The 16,465-nt window shown below is 56.0% G+C and overlaps 1 protein-coding gene across 5 annotated transcripts in view; it reads left to right on the forward strand.

Moving 5' to 3' along the window:
• LOC144950881 (sodium/potassium/calcium exchanger 1-like) overlaps window positions 1-13,823 on the forward strand; it is a 54,809-nt gene extending 40,986 nt beyond the window's left edge. For 3 of the 5 annotated variants that reach the window (XM_078881049.1, XM_078881047.1, XM_078881051.1), the window contains exons 5-10: window positions 3,708-3,782; window positions 4,930-5,054; window positions 6,415-6,588; window positions 7,872-7,961; window positions 8,197-8,340; window positions 12,661-13,823. In XM_078881049.1, the coding sequence (XP_078737175.1) occupies window positions 3,708-3,782; window positions 4,930-5,054; window positions 6,415-6,588; window positions 7,872-7,961; window positions 8,197-8,340; window positions 12,661-13,044 (992 nt within the window). In that variant the 3' untranslated portion in view covers window positions 13,045-13,823. Of the gene's footprint in view, window positions 1-3,707; window positions 3,783-4,929; window positions 5,055-6,414; window positions 6,589-7,871; window positions 7,962-8,173; window positions 8,341-12,660 lie in introns of all 5 variants that reach the window. The other 2 variants (XM_078881050.1, XM_078881052.1) reach the window with 2 other exon arrangements.
• Window positions 13,824-16,465: the final 2,642 nt, after the last annotated feature.

Consider the following 16,465-nt stretch of genomic DNA (forward strand, 5'->3'; position numbering starts at 1 on the left):
ACACATTAGTACTGTACAGTATAGTAATGTATAAATAGAGAACACTAACCTTGCTTGAGATGACTTAAGTAAGCACTCAAACGGGTGAACTGTACAATACAGTAAGTACAGTATTGTACAGTACAGTAGTACAGTACAGTACTGTATGTGCTAAAAAGCACACCAAAAAGCAAAAAGTCACTGAAATTGTCTTCACAGTACTCACAGTACTTCTTTCTGCGTCTCTTCTTCTCTCCACGATCTTCCTACAGGAAGTCACGACCACGTGACAGCCTGGAAATAGCATTAAAATGGCCGCGGCTCCTGTTCGTGAACCGAAGCGGAGTTCGTGAAGCGGAGCAGATTTTTATGAACTTTTCTGTTCGTGAACCGAGTTGTTCGTGAACAGAAGCGTTCGTGAACCGAGGTATCACTGTACCTTGGTATATGTGTATGTATACGTAAGGGTTTTAAGATAAGTTTTGAAATATAATTTTAGCCCGCGCAACGCCGGGTACTTCCCACTAGTATTACATAAGGGGCCGTCCAGAAATGACGTCCACAAGATTTTGGACGATTTTGACCCCCCCCCCCCCTTTTGTCACACGGCGTCACAAAAAGTCAGACCCCCCTCAAATATGACGCCACAAAGCTCTGCCCCCCCCCCCCCCAAAATGAAACATTCTTCAAATCGCTTAACTATTCATCTTCTTGGTTTTGTCGGTAAAGTCACGTAGAAGGGAAATAATACAATAATAAAAATAAAACATAATAAAGACGCTGTCTCCCCGACAGACCTGGTCTTCACCTGAGGACGGCTGCTTGCGTTGTGGCCGAAACGTCGTGAGAATTATTTTATTATTTTTTATTTTTATTATTGTATTATTTCCCTTCTACGTGACTTTACCGAAAGAACCAAGAAGATTAATCCCTGCAGTCACGAAAGCTTTAAATCGCTTAACTATTGTCATTGTAGTGTGTATTTAATGTGGCGCTGCACTCTGTTGTAGTGGAAAACATTAAAAAGTCTAATTAGAAGAACGTGTCTATATTTACTTAAAGTTGCACACTTTGATGTGATGTCACATTTCTCAAACCCCCCCCACCCCATCGGCACAAATGTCTGACCTCCCCCCCCCCCCGAGGTGCGTGACGTAATTTATGGACGGCCCCTAATAAACATTGAGATCAGGAGAGGCCAGGTTGATGCGGTAAACGAGTTGGTTACTCCACTTAGATCGATGGGACCCTGGTGATAATTACATTATTCAGAATGTTTTCTGATGACCGGATTAATAAGATGTTAATATACACGTGACTAGTTTAACACGTCGGCTTTCGTGACCAAGATTATTCATGATGAAGGTTTTCGGGTGAGATCGTGTAAGTATAAATGTGTCGTAACCCTCCACCACCCTACACGGCCAGTAAGGTTTGTCACGTAAACAACGCGCCAATTAGTTTCTACTCCAGCCCACCGGTGTGTTGGAGAGTAAATCCACAACATTTACAATTAGAATCCCGTGACGTTCCGCTGGTAATTACATCATCATCGGGCGATTTGCCGCAACAGTGAAGCAATCCACCTGCTTCCGGTCTTAAAGAGCAGCAGCAGGACGACGACGTCACCGCTGAACCCATCAGGTGCAGAGATCAGAGGCGGAGGAGGAGTGGGGGAGGTATTGTAATTAATAATAGATTATTAATCAGTTAATTAGCATGTGTTCCTCTATAATAAATAGTTGTGATGTGTATTATACTTAATAATACGCTCCCAGGCCACGCTCAGCCTGTAGCTGTCAGAGCGGTTAAAATGATTGGTATTTCTCTCCATCTCAATAGATTCTCCAATTAGTCTCGGCCAGCAATAATTAGTTTGGCACAACACTTCAACGTTATCAAAATAAATTGAGTGTCCTTGTTGGCAAGCGTGTTGAGCCACTGCCGACAGTTGTGTTTGAGAGTATTTAATATTTATTTGGTGTTGTTTTAATCGTACGCTAATGTTACGATCCGTCTGTCCAATATAACATCTGCCACATAATCAAATAATCCGATACACACCCTCTGTTGATAACTTAGGCAATTCATCTTTAGTGCACGATACTGTTTTTTGAATGTTGTGTACCGTGCCAAATCTTACTCTGATTTTTAGTTTTTCCAAAACTCTAGCTCGTTTGTCAGTACATCTCGCAACATATGGTATTTTAATTGTTTTAATAACCTAATCGCTTTCAGCAGTATTGCTGTTCAATCTTGGTTTGGTATTCAATGCTCTTAATTTGAGCATTTTTGTAGCCATTTAATCGTAGCGCTTCTTTAACATGTTTAATCTCTCTCATCAGACGTTCACCATCTGACACTGTTTTAGCCCGATGTGTGAGCTTCTTGATGACATAATTTATGTGCGGGTGATGATGCGAATCTGCATTCAGATAGGCATCAGTGTGCGTTTCCTTTCGGTAAACGATGTCTGTTTTACCATTTATGACGTGTCTGAGCAAAATATCCAGGAATGAGAGTGTTATTCACCTCCATTTCCATGTTGAACTGGATGGACGGGTTTTGCGAATTGAGATGGTTTATAAATGCATTAAGTGTATCTTTGCCATATGGCCAGACAACCAAAGTGTCATCTACATATCTAGCAATTATTAATTACAATACCCCCCTCCTCCGCCTCTGATCTCTGCACCTGATGGGTTCAGCGGTGACGACGTCCTGCTGCTGCTGCTCTCTTTAAGACCGGGAGCAGGTGGATTGCTTCACTGTTGCGGCAAATCTCCCGATGATGCTGGCTGATGCAATTACCAGCGGAACGTCACAGGATTCTAATTGTAAATGTTGTGGATATACTCTCCAACGCACCGGTGGTCTGGAGTAGTCAACTAATAGGCGCGTTGTTTACGTGACAAACCTCACGGGCGTGTCGGGTGGTGGAGGGTTACTGCACATTTATACTTGCGCGATCTCACCCAAAAACTTGTATTATGAATACATGTGAATAGTTATCTCAGTGGCTACTGTGGCAGCGAATTTTCAAGCCAGTTCCTGCGCTTCTCCCACCCCTAGTTCGACTCGGCCTCAAATATGTATCTGGCGCCGTGTGTAATAAACCAAAGCAAAACATTTCGCCACTGGGGAGGCACAGACGGCTGTGCGTGGTGCCGGGACCCCTTCTCCCCGCTCGTGTGCCGCAGTGGCGGCCTGCATGTGCGCTGCTGCCACTCGTGACTACTAAACAGCACTTGCCCCCGACAATCTGTCGCGGGCTTTACAGGGAATCTTTGTCTTCGACGGATGGGTCATTTCACACGTGGGCGTACCTGCTATTCGGTGGCGGCCGTGGTGGCCTCTATTGGGTGTCACGTGTGAATTGGATGGCTTTTATCGGCATGCGCCCACATGTCAGGTCACGCGCACACGTCACGCACGAGTCGAGGATCGAAATCCGAGCCCTTTTGTTGCCGTGAGCTGGGAACGAGCGTTCCGACTGCACGACCGTCCTGCGGTATCGCGACGTCGTGGCAACGTCGTGGCAACGTCGTGGCAACGTCGTGGCAACGTCGTGGCAACGTCGTGGCAACGTCGTGGCAACGTCGTGGCAACGTCGTGGCAACGTCGTGGCAACGTCGTGGCAACGTCGTGGCAACGTCGTGGCAACGTCGTGGCAACGTCGTGGCAACGTCGCTGTAATATTACTGCTATTCTTGTTGTGGTGGTGCCAGCAGCCCAGTTCCAAGAGAAGGCTGCGATCCTCCATCGCGTGGCGAAGATGCAGCGGGATGAGCCACAGGCTGAAGGCAAGCCAAGCCAGGCTCCTGCCCACGGCACCCACAGCACCCACGGCGCCCACAGTGCCCACAGCACCCACAACACCCACAACATCCACAGCACCTACAGCACCCACGGCGCCCACAGTGCCCACAGCACCCACAACACCCACAACATCCACAGCACCTACAGCACCCACGGCGCCCACAGTGCCCACAGCACCCACAACACCCACAACATCCACAGCACCTACAGCACCCACGGCCCCACAGTGCCCACAGTGCCCACAGCACCCACAAAACCCACAACACCCACGGCACCCACGGCACCCACAGCACCCACAACACCCACGGCACCCACAGCACCCACAACACCCACGGCACCCACGGCACCCACAGCACCCACAATACCCACAGCACCCACAGCGCCCACAGCACCCACAACACCCACGGCACCCACGGCACCCACGGCACCCACAGCACCCACAACACCCACGGCGCCCACAGCACCCACAGCACCCACAGTGCCCACAGCACCCACAGCACCCACAGCACCCACAGCACCCACAGCGCCCACAGCACCCACACCACCCACAGCACCCACAGCACCCACAGCACCCACAGCACCCACAGTGCCCACAGCACCCACACCACCCACAGCACCCACACCACCCACAGCACCCACAGCACCCACACCACCCACAGTGCCCACAGCATGGTAATGATTTATTGTAGCGCCGTAGATGCCAGGTCGCCCCGGAGCGCTTTGCCATGTGCCTCATCTCGACACATCTTAACGGGCACCTCCAGTGGCAGCTGTCCCTTTGCGGCCCACGGGCGACTCTGTAACCTTGCTTGTAGCAGCCCATTGGCCTGCTGCCAGTAGGGTGGGGAGCACCGACTGCAGCTCCCGCTGCTGCTGCTACGTGATCCATATTGAGGAATTTGGGCACCCCATGGATGACGTGCCTTTTGCTGATGATGCCACGGGGTCTCAAACGTCCAGTGCGCTTATTGCTCCGCGCAGTATCCGCCACCACCGCTATCGCCCACAACATCCTTCCTGTGTGCCACAGCGCCGGCCTTAATAGCTGCTGCTGCTACTGCTACTCGCTCCTAACGGCACTTGGCCCCAACAGTCTGTTCAAGGGCACCTTTGTCTTTGCTACCGAGGCAGCGTCGGCTGCGGGCCCAGCTGGGACGGATCCTGGGCACCACGTGCTGCTCTCCCAGTCACCCGGCGTCAGCGGCGGTGGCGGCGGGGTGGTCAGCTACCAAAACTACGACTCCTCGCTTCAGTCGGTGAGGTCATGGGGGGGGGGGGGGGGGCGAGGCTCATGATGGAGCCAAGCCGAGACGGCTCCACCTGTGAGAGCTACAACTCTACTCTACACTTTCAAACTATATATTTTTTTATTAAATTTTTTCATTGACCCGGTGTAAGGCTCACACTGTGAGCTAAGATATACTTTACTTTTCCAGCAACGACCTGGCTATCACGAATGATAGCTCTTCATTCGTGAATCTATTGTCATCGTCATCGTGGCGTAGAAATGTAGAGTAGCAGCCAAAATACTCTAAAACGCGTAACCTTGTTGGCGATTCTAAATGTAGAGGGGGAGATGTAAATAAAAAACGTCGTAGGAACCCCAGAGAGAAATACACGCGACCACGGGGAGAGACACGCAGACTCCACACATACAGCAGCAGGCGTCGGCATGGAACCCACGGCCTCCTGCATGCCAGGCGAGGTAGTAAACATCTCCTAACAACTGTGGCGCCAACTCCTCGCCGATGCCTCCACAGTGATTCCAGGCCACGTGCAAAGCCAAAGGTCCCCCCTCGCCATACAGCCTCACTGTTGGGGCAAGTGCTGTCAATGGCGAGTTGCAGCGCCGATGAATGCAGGTAGCAGACAAACGCGTTCACAAAGTAACGCGGCCGAGATCCCATCGGAGATCGGCAGTGTTCCATCCACTGCTGGACTAAGACCGACTCCAGCAGAATCCCACAACCGGAGCTCGTCTGCCCCGAGCCTGGAGCATCGGTGCGGCTGCCGAGTGCGCAGGCGGTGCAACTGCATGGGGGGAGCCCAAAGGGGTCCCAGGGCCCCGGGCGAAGGCGCAGGAGTGGGGCGAGCGAGAGGGAGAGAGAGGGAGAGAGAGGGAGCTTCCACCAGAGCCCTGTGCCGACACGCGCCTATTATATTCATAGACTCGCGCAGAGACCCATAGACTCGCGCAGAGACCCATAGACTCGCGCAGAGACCCATAGACTCGCGCAGAGACCCATAGACTCGCGCAGAGACCCATAGACTCGCGCAGAGACCCATAGACTCGCGCAGAGACCCATAGACTCGCGCAGAGACCCATAGACTCGCGCAGAGACCCATAGACTCGCGCAGAGACCCATAGACTCGCGCAGAGACCCATAGACTCGCGCAGAGACCCATAGACTCGCGCAGAGACCCATAGACTCGCGCAGAGACCCATAGACTCGCGCAGATTCATAGGCTCCATAGAGACAGACTCGCACAGACACCAACAGAGTGTGCATGCGCGTACTTTAAACACTTCGAGCCGCCAGTGCTCATCGGCGACTCGCGGCAGAGCGAGCCCGCTGCGTGACCTCTCCTTGTGCACCCACCCGCTTGTCCACGCAGCTCCAGTGCGACGACGACGACGAGGTGGGTGACGACGGTGACGACGGAGACGAGGCGATCGAGGAGCCCATGAGCCTGGCGTGGCCGGACTCGACGCGCAAGCGCGCGATCTACCTCCTCGTGCTCCCCATCGTGTTCCCCCTGTGGCTCACGCTGCCCGACGTGCGCAAGCCGGTACGCAGGGGGTCCGTGTGTGTGGGAGAGTGTGGGAGAGTGCGGGAGAGTCTGTGCGAGTGCGTGTGGGGGAGTGTGTGGGAGTGTGTGGGGAGTGTGGGAGAGTCTGTGCGTGTGTCTGTGCGAGTGTTATGGGGGAGTCTGTGCGTGTGTCTGTGCGAGTGTTATGGGGGAGTCTGTGTGTGTGTCTGTGCATGTGTCTGTGCGAGTGTTATGGGGGAGTCTGTGCGTGTGTCTGTGCGAGTGTTATGGGGGAGTCTGTGCGTGTGTCTGTGCGAGTGTTATGGGGGAGTCTGTGCGAGTGTTATGGGGGAGCGGTAGTGTAGAGGTTCGCACGCAGCGCTACGAATCGGGTGGGCCGATTTCGAATTCCGCTAGCGGGCCACCCACACCAGCGACGATTATCTGAATCGGTCCTGGGCCTCCCCAAGATCGACTCGGCCTCAAATGAGTACCTGGTGCGGTTTGTAAACATTGTCACGAGGGAGACAAAAGCGGCCGGGTGTGATGGTGGCCACCCACGCCCTCGTGTGCCGTGCCGGCCTTCATAGGTGCTCGCTAACAGCACTTGTCCCTACAGTCTGGTGAGGCTACACGGGGGATCTTTGTGACCACCGCCGCCCCTACCACCCCCCACGCAAAGATCCCGCCCCACCCTGTATCGGCTAACAGACGGTTGGGGCAAGTGCTGTTAACGGGTAGCAGCGTCTACGAAAGCCGGCAGTGTGGCACACGAAGGGTGTGGCACACGAAGGGTGTGGGTGGCCAGCATCACCCCCCCCCCCCACACACACACCCAGGGTAGAGATATCGTCGCATCGATCTTCATCTCGGGACGCATCGATCTTCATCTCGGGACGCATCGCGTTCCCCTCCTGCTGCCGCTCGATTCGACGTCTGTGACCGGCTGCCCGGCGCCGTCCTCTCAGCAGGGAGGGAAGCCACGGGGCAGTGCGGGGCGAGGCGGTGCGCGCTGTGGGAAGCCTCAAACTCAGGTGCCGTGGCGCAGCGCGCCCGACTCGGAGTGGGGCATTGGGTGGGTCAATGGGTTCGTGGGCGGGCAGACGAGTGGGTCAGTGGGCGGTGGGTGGGTCAGTGGGCGAGTGGGCGGGCAGACGAGTGGGTCAGTGGGCGAGTGGGCGGGCAGACGAGTGGGTCAGTGGGCGAGAGGGTGGGTCAGTGGGCGAGTGGGCGGGCAGGTGGGTCAGTGGGCGAGTGGGTGGGTCAGCGGAGTGCTCGCCGGTAAGACCCCCCCCCCGCCCCCTCTGTGCGCGCGTTCCCAGGCAGCGCGGCAGTACTTCGTGGTCACCTTCTTGGGCTCCATCGTGTGGATCGCGCTCTTCTCCTACCTCATGGTGTGGTGGGCGCACCAGGTATGGACGCCCGTGGTTGTAACGGCAGCGACTGTGATGCCGGGTCGCCGCTCTCTAAGGCGGCCCAGCAGCAAGCAGCGCTGCGGAAAGTATTGAGATGCCAAACCCTGGGTCACTGATCCCGGGTCACCAATCCAATGCACTGTTCATCGACTGTGAATAACCGATAAGATTTTCCAACAATGCGTGCTTCCTCCCTGTCGTGCTGCGAGGTGGGGGAGACGATGGGAATCAGCGAGGAGATTATGGGACTCACCATCCTGGCAGCGGGGACGTCCATCCCGGACCTCATCACGAGCGTCATCGTCGCTCGCAAGGGCCTGGGGGACATGGCCGTCTCCAGCTCCGTGGGCAGCAACATCTTCGACATCACCGTCGGGTGGGTGGTTAGGTGGGCGAGTGGGTGGTTAGGTGGGCGAGTGGGTGGTTAGGTGGGCGAGTGGGTGGTTAGGTGGGCGAGTGGGTGGTTAGGTGGGCAAGTGGTTAGGCGGGCGAGTGGGCCAATGGACGAGGCTGTAGGAGCATCAGGAGCAGGTGGGTCGCTATGTTGGTGGATGGGCGAGCCAATCTGCTCTCTCTGGCTCCCAGGTCCAGCACTCAATATCCAAGTCATTGTCCCCGTGTCTCATTGCCCTTGTATCGGTCTGTCACTGCCCAACACGTGTCCGCGTGTCTATCTCACGGGCCTTGTATCATAATTTCATTGTCCCTGTAGGTCTCATGGTCTACCTCCTTATCCCAGTAGGTCTCGTGGTCTACCTCATTGTCCCTGTAGGTCTCATGGTCTACCTCATTGTCCCTGTAGGTCTCGTGGTCTACCTCATTGTCCCTGTAGGTCTCATGGTCTACCTCATTATCCCTGTAAGTCTCATGGTCTACCTCATTGTCCCTGTAGGTCTCGTGGTCTACCTCATTATCCCTGTAGGTCTCGTGGTCTACCTCATTGTCCCTGTAGGTCTCAAGGTCTACCTCATTGTCCCTGTAGGTCTCGTGGTCTACCTCATTGTCCCTGTAGGTCTCGTGGTCTACCTCATTGTCCCTGTAGGTCTCGTGGTCTACCTCATTGTCCCTGTAGGTCTCGTGGTCTACCTCATTGTCCCTGTAGGTCTCGTGGTCTACCTCATTATCCCTGTAGGTCTCATGGTCTACCTCATTGTCCCTGTAGGTCTCATGGTCTATCTCATTGTCCCTGTAGGTCTCATGGTCTACCTCATTGTCCCTGTATGTCTCATGGTCTACCTCATTGTCCCTGTAGGTCTCATGGTCTACCTCATTGTCCCTGTAGGTCTCATGGTCTACCTCATTGTCCCTGTAGGTCTCATGGTCTATCTCATTGTCCATGCATATTGTGGTCTACCTCATTATCCCTGTATGTCTCATGGTCTACCTCATTGTCCCTGTAGGTCTCGTGGTCTACCTCATTGTCCCTGTAGGTCTCATGGTCTACCTCATTGTCCCTGTAGGTCTCATGGTCTACCTCATTGTCCCTGGTCTCGTGGTCTACCTCATTATCCCTGTAGGTCTCATGGTCTACCTCATTGTCCCTGGTCTCGTGGTCTACCTCATTGTCCCTGTAGGTCTCGTGGTCTACCTCATTGTCCCTGTAGGTCTCGTGGTCTACCTCATTGTCCCTGTAGGTCTCGTGGTCTACCTCATTGTCCCTGTAGGTCTCGTGGTCTACCTCATTGTCCCTGTAGGTCTCATGGTCTACCTCATTGTCCCTGTAGGTCTCGTGGTCTACCTCATTGTCCCTGTAGGTCTCATGGTCTACCTCATTGTCCCTGTAGGTCTCGTGGTCTACCTCATTGTCCCTGTAGGTCTCGTGGTCTACCTCATTGTCCCTGTAGGTCTCGTGGTCTACCTCATTGTCCCTGTAGATCTCATGGTCTACCTCATTGTCCCTGTAGGTCTCATGGTCTACCTCATTGTCCCTGTAGGTCTCATGGTCTACCTCATTGTCCATGTAGGTCTCATGGTCTATCTCAGTGTCCATGCATATCGTGGTCTACCTCATTGTCCCTGTAGATCTCATGGTCTACCTCATTGTCCCTGTAGGTCTCGTGGTCTACCTCATTGTCCCTGTAGGTCTCGTGGTCTACCTCATTGTCCCTGTAGGTCTCATGGTCTACCTCATTGTCCCTGTAGGTCTCGTGGTCTACCTCATTGTCCCTGTAGGTCTCATGGTCTACCTCATTGTCCATGTAGGTATCATGGTCTACCTCATGGTCCCTGTAGGTCTCGTGGTCTACCTCATTGTCCCTGTAGGTCTCGTGGTCTACCTCATTGTCCCTGTAGCTCTCATGGTCTACCTCATGGTCCCTGTAGGTCTCGTGGTCTACCTCATTGTCCCTGTAGGTCTCATGGTCTACCTCATTGTCCATGTAGGTCTCATGGTCTATCTCAGTGTCCATGCATATCGTGGTCTACCTCATTGTCCCTGTAGGTCTCATGGTCTACCTCATTGTCCCTGTAGATCTCATGGTCTACCTCATTGTCCCTGTAGGTCTCGTGGTCTACCTCATTGTCCCTGTAGGTCTCATGGTCTATCTCATTGTCCATGTAGGTCTCATGGTCTACCTCATTGTCCCTGTAGGTCTCATGGTCTACCTCATTGTCCCTGTAGGTCTCATGGTCTACCTCATTGTCCCTGTAGATCTCATGGTCTACCTCATTGTCCCTGTAGGTCTCATGGTCTATCTCATTGTCCATGTAGGTCTCATGGTCTACCTCATTGTCCCTGTAGGTCTCATGGTCTACCTCATTGTCCATGTAGGTCTCATGGTCTACCTCATTATCCCTGTAGGTCTTATGGTCTACCTCATTGTCCCTGTAGGTCTCGTGGTCTACCTCATTTTCCCTGTAGGTCTCAAGGTCTACCTCATTGTCTCTGTAGGTATCATGGTCTATCTCATTGTGCCTGTAGGTCTCATGGTCTACCTCATTGTCCCTGTAGGTCTCGTGGTCTACCTCATTGTCCCTGTAGGTCTCGTGGTCTACCTCATTGTCCCTGTAGGTCTCGTGGTCTACCTCATTGTCCCTGTAGGTCTCGTGGTCTACCTCATTGTCCCTGTAGGTCTCGTGGTCTACCTCATTGTCCCTGTAGGTCTCGTGGTCTACCTCATTGTCCCTGTAGGTCTCGTGGTCTACCTCATTGTCCCTGTAGGTCTCATGGTCTACCTCATTATCCCTGTAGGTCTCATGGTCTACCTCATTGTCCCTGTAGGTCTCATGGTCTACCTCATTGTCCCTGTAGGTCTCATGGTCTATCTCATTGTCCCTGTAGGTCTCATGGTCTACGTCATTGTCCCTGTAGGTCTCGTGGTCTACCTCATTGTCCCTGTAGGTCTCGTGGTCTACCTCATTGTCCCTGTAGGTCTCGTGGTCTACCTCATTGTCCCTGTAGGTCTCGTGGTCTACCTCATTGTCCCTGTAGGTCTCGTGGTCTACCTCATTGTCCATGTAGGTCTCATGGTCTACCTCATTGTCCATGTATGTCGTGGTCTAAGTATCTCGTCGTTCCTTTGCAAGTGTCTCTGTACCTCAGCCCTTGGATCAGCGTCTCATCGTCCCTGTTTCAGTGTCATCGTCCATCTCCTTGTCCGTGTCAGCGTGTCCCTCTATCCCTGTCCGTGTCTTTATCTGCATCCAAGTCTCGGCGTGGCATCGGCAGCCGTCTCATTCAAAATTAATGGGGTCCCGGAGGGGATCAGCTGGAGAGACGGGCGGGGGGGGGGCGACGGGGGGGGGGGATTACGCTGCTGGGCGGTGAGCAGCGATTATCTCTGTGGGAGACCGTGGGGGTTGTTTTTTAAATGGTCCTGGGGAGCGCAGCGGCGAGCGCCCTGCACTTCACGCCCAGAGTGGAATTCCACGTGGGGGGAGTGGCTCCACGTGGGGGGAGTGGCTCCACGTGGGGGGAGTGGCTCCACGTGGGGGGGAGTGGCTCCACGTGGGGGGAGTGGCTCCACGTGCGGGGAGTGGCTCCACGTGGGGGGAGTGGCTCCACGTGGGGGGAGTGGCTCCACGTGCGGGGAGTGGCTCCACGTGCGGGGAGTGGCTCCACGTGCGGGGAGTGGCTCCACGTTGGGGGAGTGGCTCCACGTGCGGGGAGTGGCTCCACGTGGGGGGAGTGGCCCCACGTGGGGGGAGTGGCTCCACGTGCGGGGAGTGGCTCCACGTGGGGGGAGTGGCTCCACGTGGGGGGAGTGGCTCCACGTGGGGGGAGTGGCTCCACGTGGGGGGAGTGGCTCCACGTGCGGGGAGTGGCTCCACGTGGGGGGAGTGGCTCCACGTGGGGGGAGTGGCTCCACGTGCGGGGAGTGGCTCCACGTGGGGGGAGTGGCTCCACGTGGGGGGAATGGCTCCACGTGCGGGGAGTGGCTCCACGTGGGGGGAGTGGCTCCACGTGGGGGGAGTGGCTCCACGTGCGGGGAGTGGCTCCACGTGGGGGGAGTGGCTCCACGTGCGGGGAGTGGCTCCACGTGGGGCGAGTGGCTCCACGTGGGGGGAGTGGCTCCACGTGCGGGGAGTGGCTCCACGTGGGGGGAGTGGCTCCACGTGGGGGGAGTGGCTCCACGTGGGGGGAGTGGCTCCACGTGGGGGGAGTGGCTCCACGTGCGGGCGAGTTGGTGGGTCAGTGGCCGAGTGAGTGGGCGCGTGAGCCGGTGAGCGACACCTCCCCCCCCCCCGCTGCCCCCAGGCTGCCCGTGCCGTGGCTGCTCTTCTCGCTGTCGCACGGCCTCGCGCCCATCGGCGTGAGCAGCAACGGCCTCTTCTGCGCCCTGGTGCTGCTCCTGCTCATGCTCGTGCTGCTCATCGGCACGGTGGCGGCCAGCCGCTGGGTGATGACGCGGACGCTGGGAGGCGCGATGCTGGCGCTCTACGTGCTCTTCCTGCTCGCCAGCGTGCTGCTGGAGCAGCGCGTGCTCACGTGCCCCGTGTCGCTCTGAGCGAGACGGGGCACGTGCTCACGTGCTGCTGGAGCAGCGCGTGCTCACGTGCCCCGTATCGCTCTGAGCGAGACGGGGCACGTGCTCACGTGCTGCTGGAGCAGCGCGTGCTCACGTGCCCCGTGTCGCTCTGAGCGAGACGGGGCACGTGCTCACGTGTTGCTGGAGCAGCGCGTGCTCACATGCTCACGTGTCGCTCTGAGCGAGACGGGGCACGTGCTCACGTGCTGCTGGAGCAGCGCGTGCTCACGTGCCCCGTGTCGCTCTGAGCGACACGGCGGAGGGCGGTGGTGGTGGTGGCCGTGGCAGTCGTGGTGATGTCGGTGGCCGCTGTGGTCGTGGCGGTGGAGGCAGCAGTGCCAGTGGTGGTGGTGGTTGTGGTGGTGGTGGCAGCAGTGCCAGTGGTGGTGGTGGTAGTGGTGGTGGTGGCGGCGGCAGCGCTTGAGTGCTGTGGACGCGGCCACAGGCGTCCCCGTGCCTCACTGATGAGACCAAGTGGAGCCGGTTTCTGGGTTTTTCCTGCAGGAGATGTCCAGACCGAGCTGTGGGTAGAGAGTGTGGGTTGTGCTATTGGTGGGTTACAACACTGCAGTATTTTACACACCCATCGGCAACACGTGGCGAGAAGCAAGAACAGATTTACTATAAGATTGTATCCTGTGCTCTGTTTGCCGGAGGAAGATTGCAGCGCTGATAGAAATGGAGGCGAGGGGGACGCAGCCCTGCAGGCTCCGGCTCGCAAGGTCATGCTCCCCCCCTCCTGCAGCAGTTACCCGCGCTTTACCCCACCACACGAGACCCACCCATCAGAGAGCAACTTGCGGGTGAATCCATTCATACCGCTGTGGGTGGACAGAGGTGGCCGAGGTTGGGGGGGGGGCGCGAGTGGGTGGGAATGGTGAGACCCCCACTCCTGCTTCACGGCCACGCCGGGAGATGGACCCAAACCACGAGCTTCGGGTCGCGAGTGGAGCGGATGTCGAGGGCTTCGTGCGCTGACAACCCACGACACCACGACCACCACGACACCACCACCACGACACCACCACGACACCAACACCACCACGACACCACCACCACGACACCACCACCACGACACGACCACCACCACCGACCACCACCGACACCACCACCACAACACCACCACCGACACCACCACCACCGACACCACCACCGACACCACCACCACGACACTACCACCACCACGACACTGCCGCCACCACGACACTACCACCACCACGACCACCACGACGACACCACCACGACACCACCACGACACCAACACCACCACGACACCACCACGACACCACCACGACACCACCACGACACCACCACCACCACACCACCACGACACCACCACCACCACACCACCACGACACCACCACCACCACCACAACACCACCACCGACCACCACCACCACCGACACCACCACCGACACCACCACCACGACACTACCACCACCACGACCACCACGACACCACCACCACGACACCACCACGACACCAACACCACCACGACACCACCACGACACTACCACCACCACGACACCACCACCACGACACGACCACCACGACACGACCACCACCACCGACCACCACCGACACCACCACCACAACACCACCACCGACACCACCACCACCGACCACCACCGACACCACCACCACAACACCACCACCGACACCACCACCACCGACACCACCACCGACACCACCACCGACACCACCACCACGACACTACCACCACCACGACACTACCACCACCACGACACTGCCGCCACCACGACACTACCACCACCACGACACCACCACCACGACACCACCACGACACCAACACCACGACACCACCACGACACCACCACCACCACGACACCACCACGACACCACCACGACACCACCACCACCACGACACCACCACCACGACACGACCACCACCACCGACCACCACCGACACCACCACCACGACACCACCACCGACACCACCACCACCGACACCACCACCGACACCACCACCACCGACACCATCACTGAGTGGCAGCGTCTGTCCGTGTCGTGTCGTCGTCTCTCCGTGTCGTGTGTCCTGTGCGACGTGACTCTTGGAAGGACGCCACTTGGCAGGGCGAGCGTCTGTCTGTACCGTCGCGTCTGTGCTCTACGTGTGTTGTGTGAAGGGGGGGGGGGCAATCTCTCTGCATACGGTGCGAACAAAGTCAACAGTGCAATCAACATCTCTCTATTTCCAGCCTGGCTCACACGGCGCCATGTGCTGGAGTCGTCACAGCCAAGAGATGTGGTGCTGGTGGTGCTGGTGGTGGTGTGCGGATGGAGAGATTATTAATACTACTACGATAGGTTATTTATGACTATGATAGATTACTACTATTACTATGATAGATTACTACTACTATGATAGATTACTACTACTATGATAGATTACTACTACTATGATAGATTACTACTACTATGATAGATTACTACTACTATGATAGATTACTACTACTATGATAGATTATTTATTTACTACTATGACAGATTACTATGACTGAATCTCCCCGGGGGGAGCACCGGGAAAGCGGTGGCCACGTGACTGGAGTGTCGGCCCGCAGCCATCGCGGGTCGCTATACAGGATGTTGTGTGCCGGGTGGCGGGCTGTACAAACCCTTACAACCCAGCTGCCCTGTCACTCAATGGACCAAATGATACCGTAACTCAAAAGGTTTACATCGTCAATTATTGTTGTAAAAATGTGCAATCGGATTATTCTTTTTACGCACAATTCACCCCTAGAATTCTTTTTCGTAAAACGCAATTTTGGGTGCACGTCAAGCGAACCCGTGTCCCATGGGGAGCGGTGGTGCAGCGGTTAGCACTGCGCTACGAACTCGTGTCCCATGGGGAGCGGTGGTGCAGCGGTTAGCACTGCACTACGAACCCGTGTCTGATTGGGGCGGTCGACTCCGCCCCAAATGAGTACCTGGGGAGACAAAGGCGGCCGGGCGTGGGGCTGGCCAACCATCCACTCCCCCCCCCCTCACCTTGTGCCGTGCCGGCTTTTAATAGGTGCTCGCTGACGGCACTTGCCCCAAAAAGCTTGTTAAAGCTTTACGGGAGGAGGGGGGGGCGATCTTTACCTGTGTCTTGTCCGTGCGCCGCGATGGCCTTAATAGGTGCTCGCTAACAGCAAACCGTCGTCCCTCCGCAGAAGACGAGGCGAACCAAGCAGGGTAATTCACGCCGTGTGTCTGTGTGCGCGTGGTTTGACATTCCTGCTAATCGATGTATGTTCACCTGTGAATCGCAACCGATGTCTGCGTGCGATGGGAATTGCGGACTTCTCGGGATGAGTTCCAGATCGTTGTCGATCATTCAAATCAACTTCCAATGGTCCGGCAACGATGAGGGGACTTCCGCAGCGCAAAATACCTTCTTGGGATGGGTCCGGAGATTGACGTCACTAATATGGCATCCCCCTTAGTTATAGGTGGGAGAACGGATACTATTATTCGTCCGTGGTGTTACAAAATCATTATCTGCGATAGTCCCTCGGGTTACAAATA

This window comes from Lampetra fluviatilis, chromosome 59, assembly GCF_964198595.1.
Source record: "Lampetra fluviatilis chromosome 59, kcLamFluv1.1, whole genome shotgun sequence".
Taxonomy (NCBI): Eukaryota; Metazoa; Chordata; class Hyperoartia; order Petromyzontiformes; family Petromyzontidae; genus Lampetra; species Lampetra fluviatilis.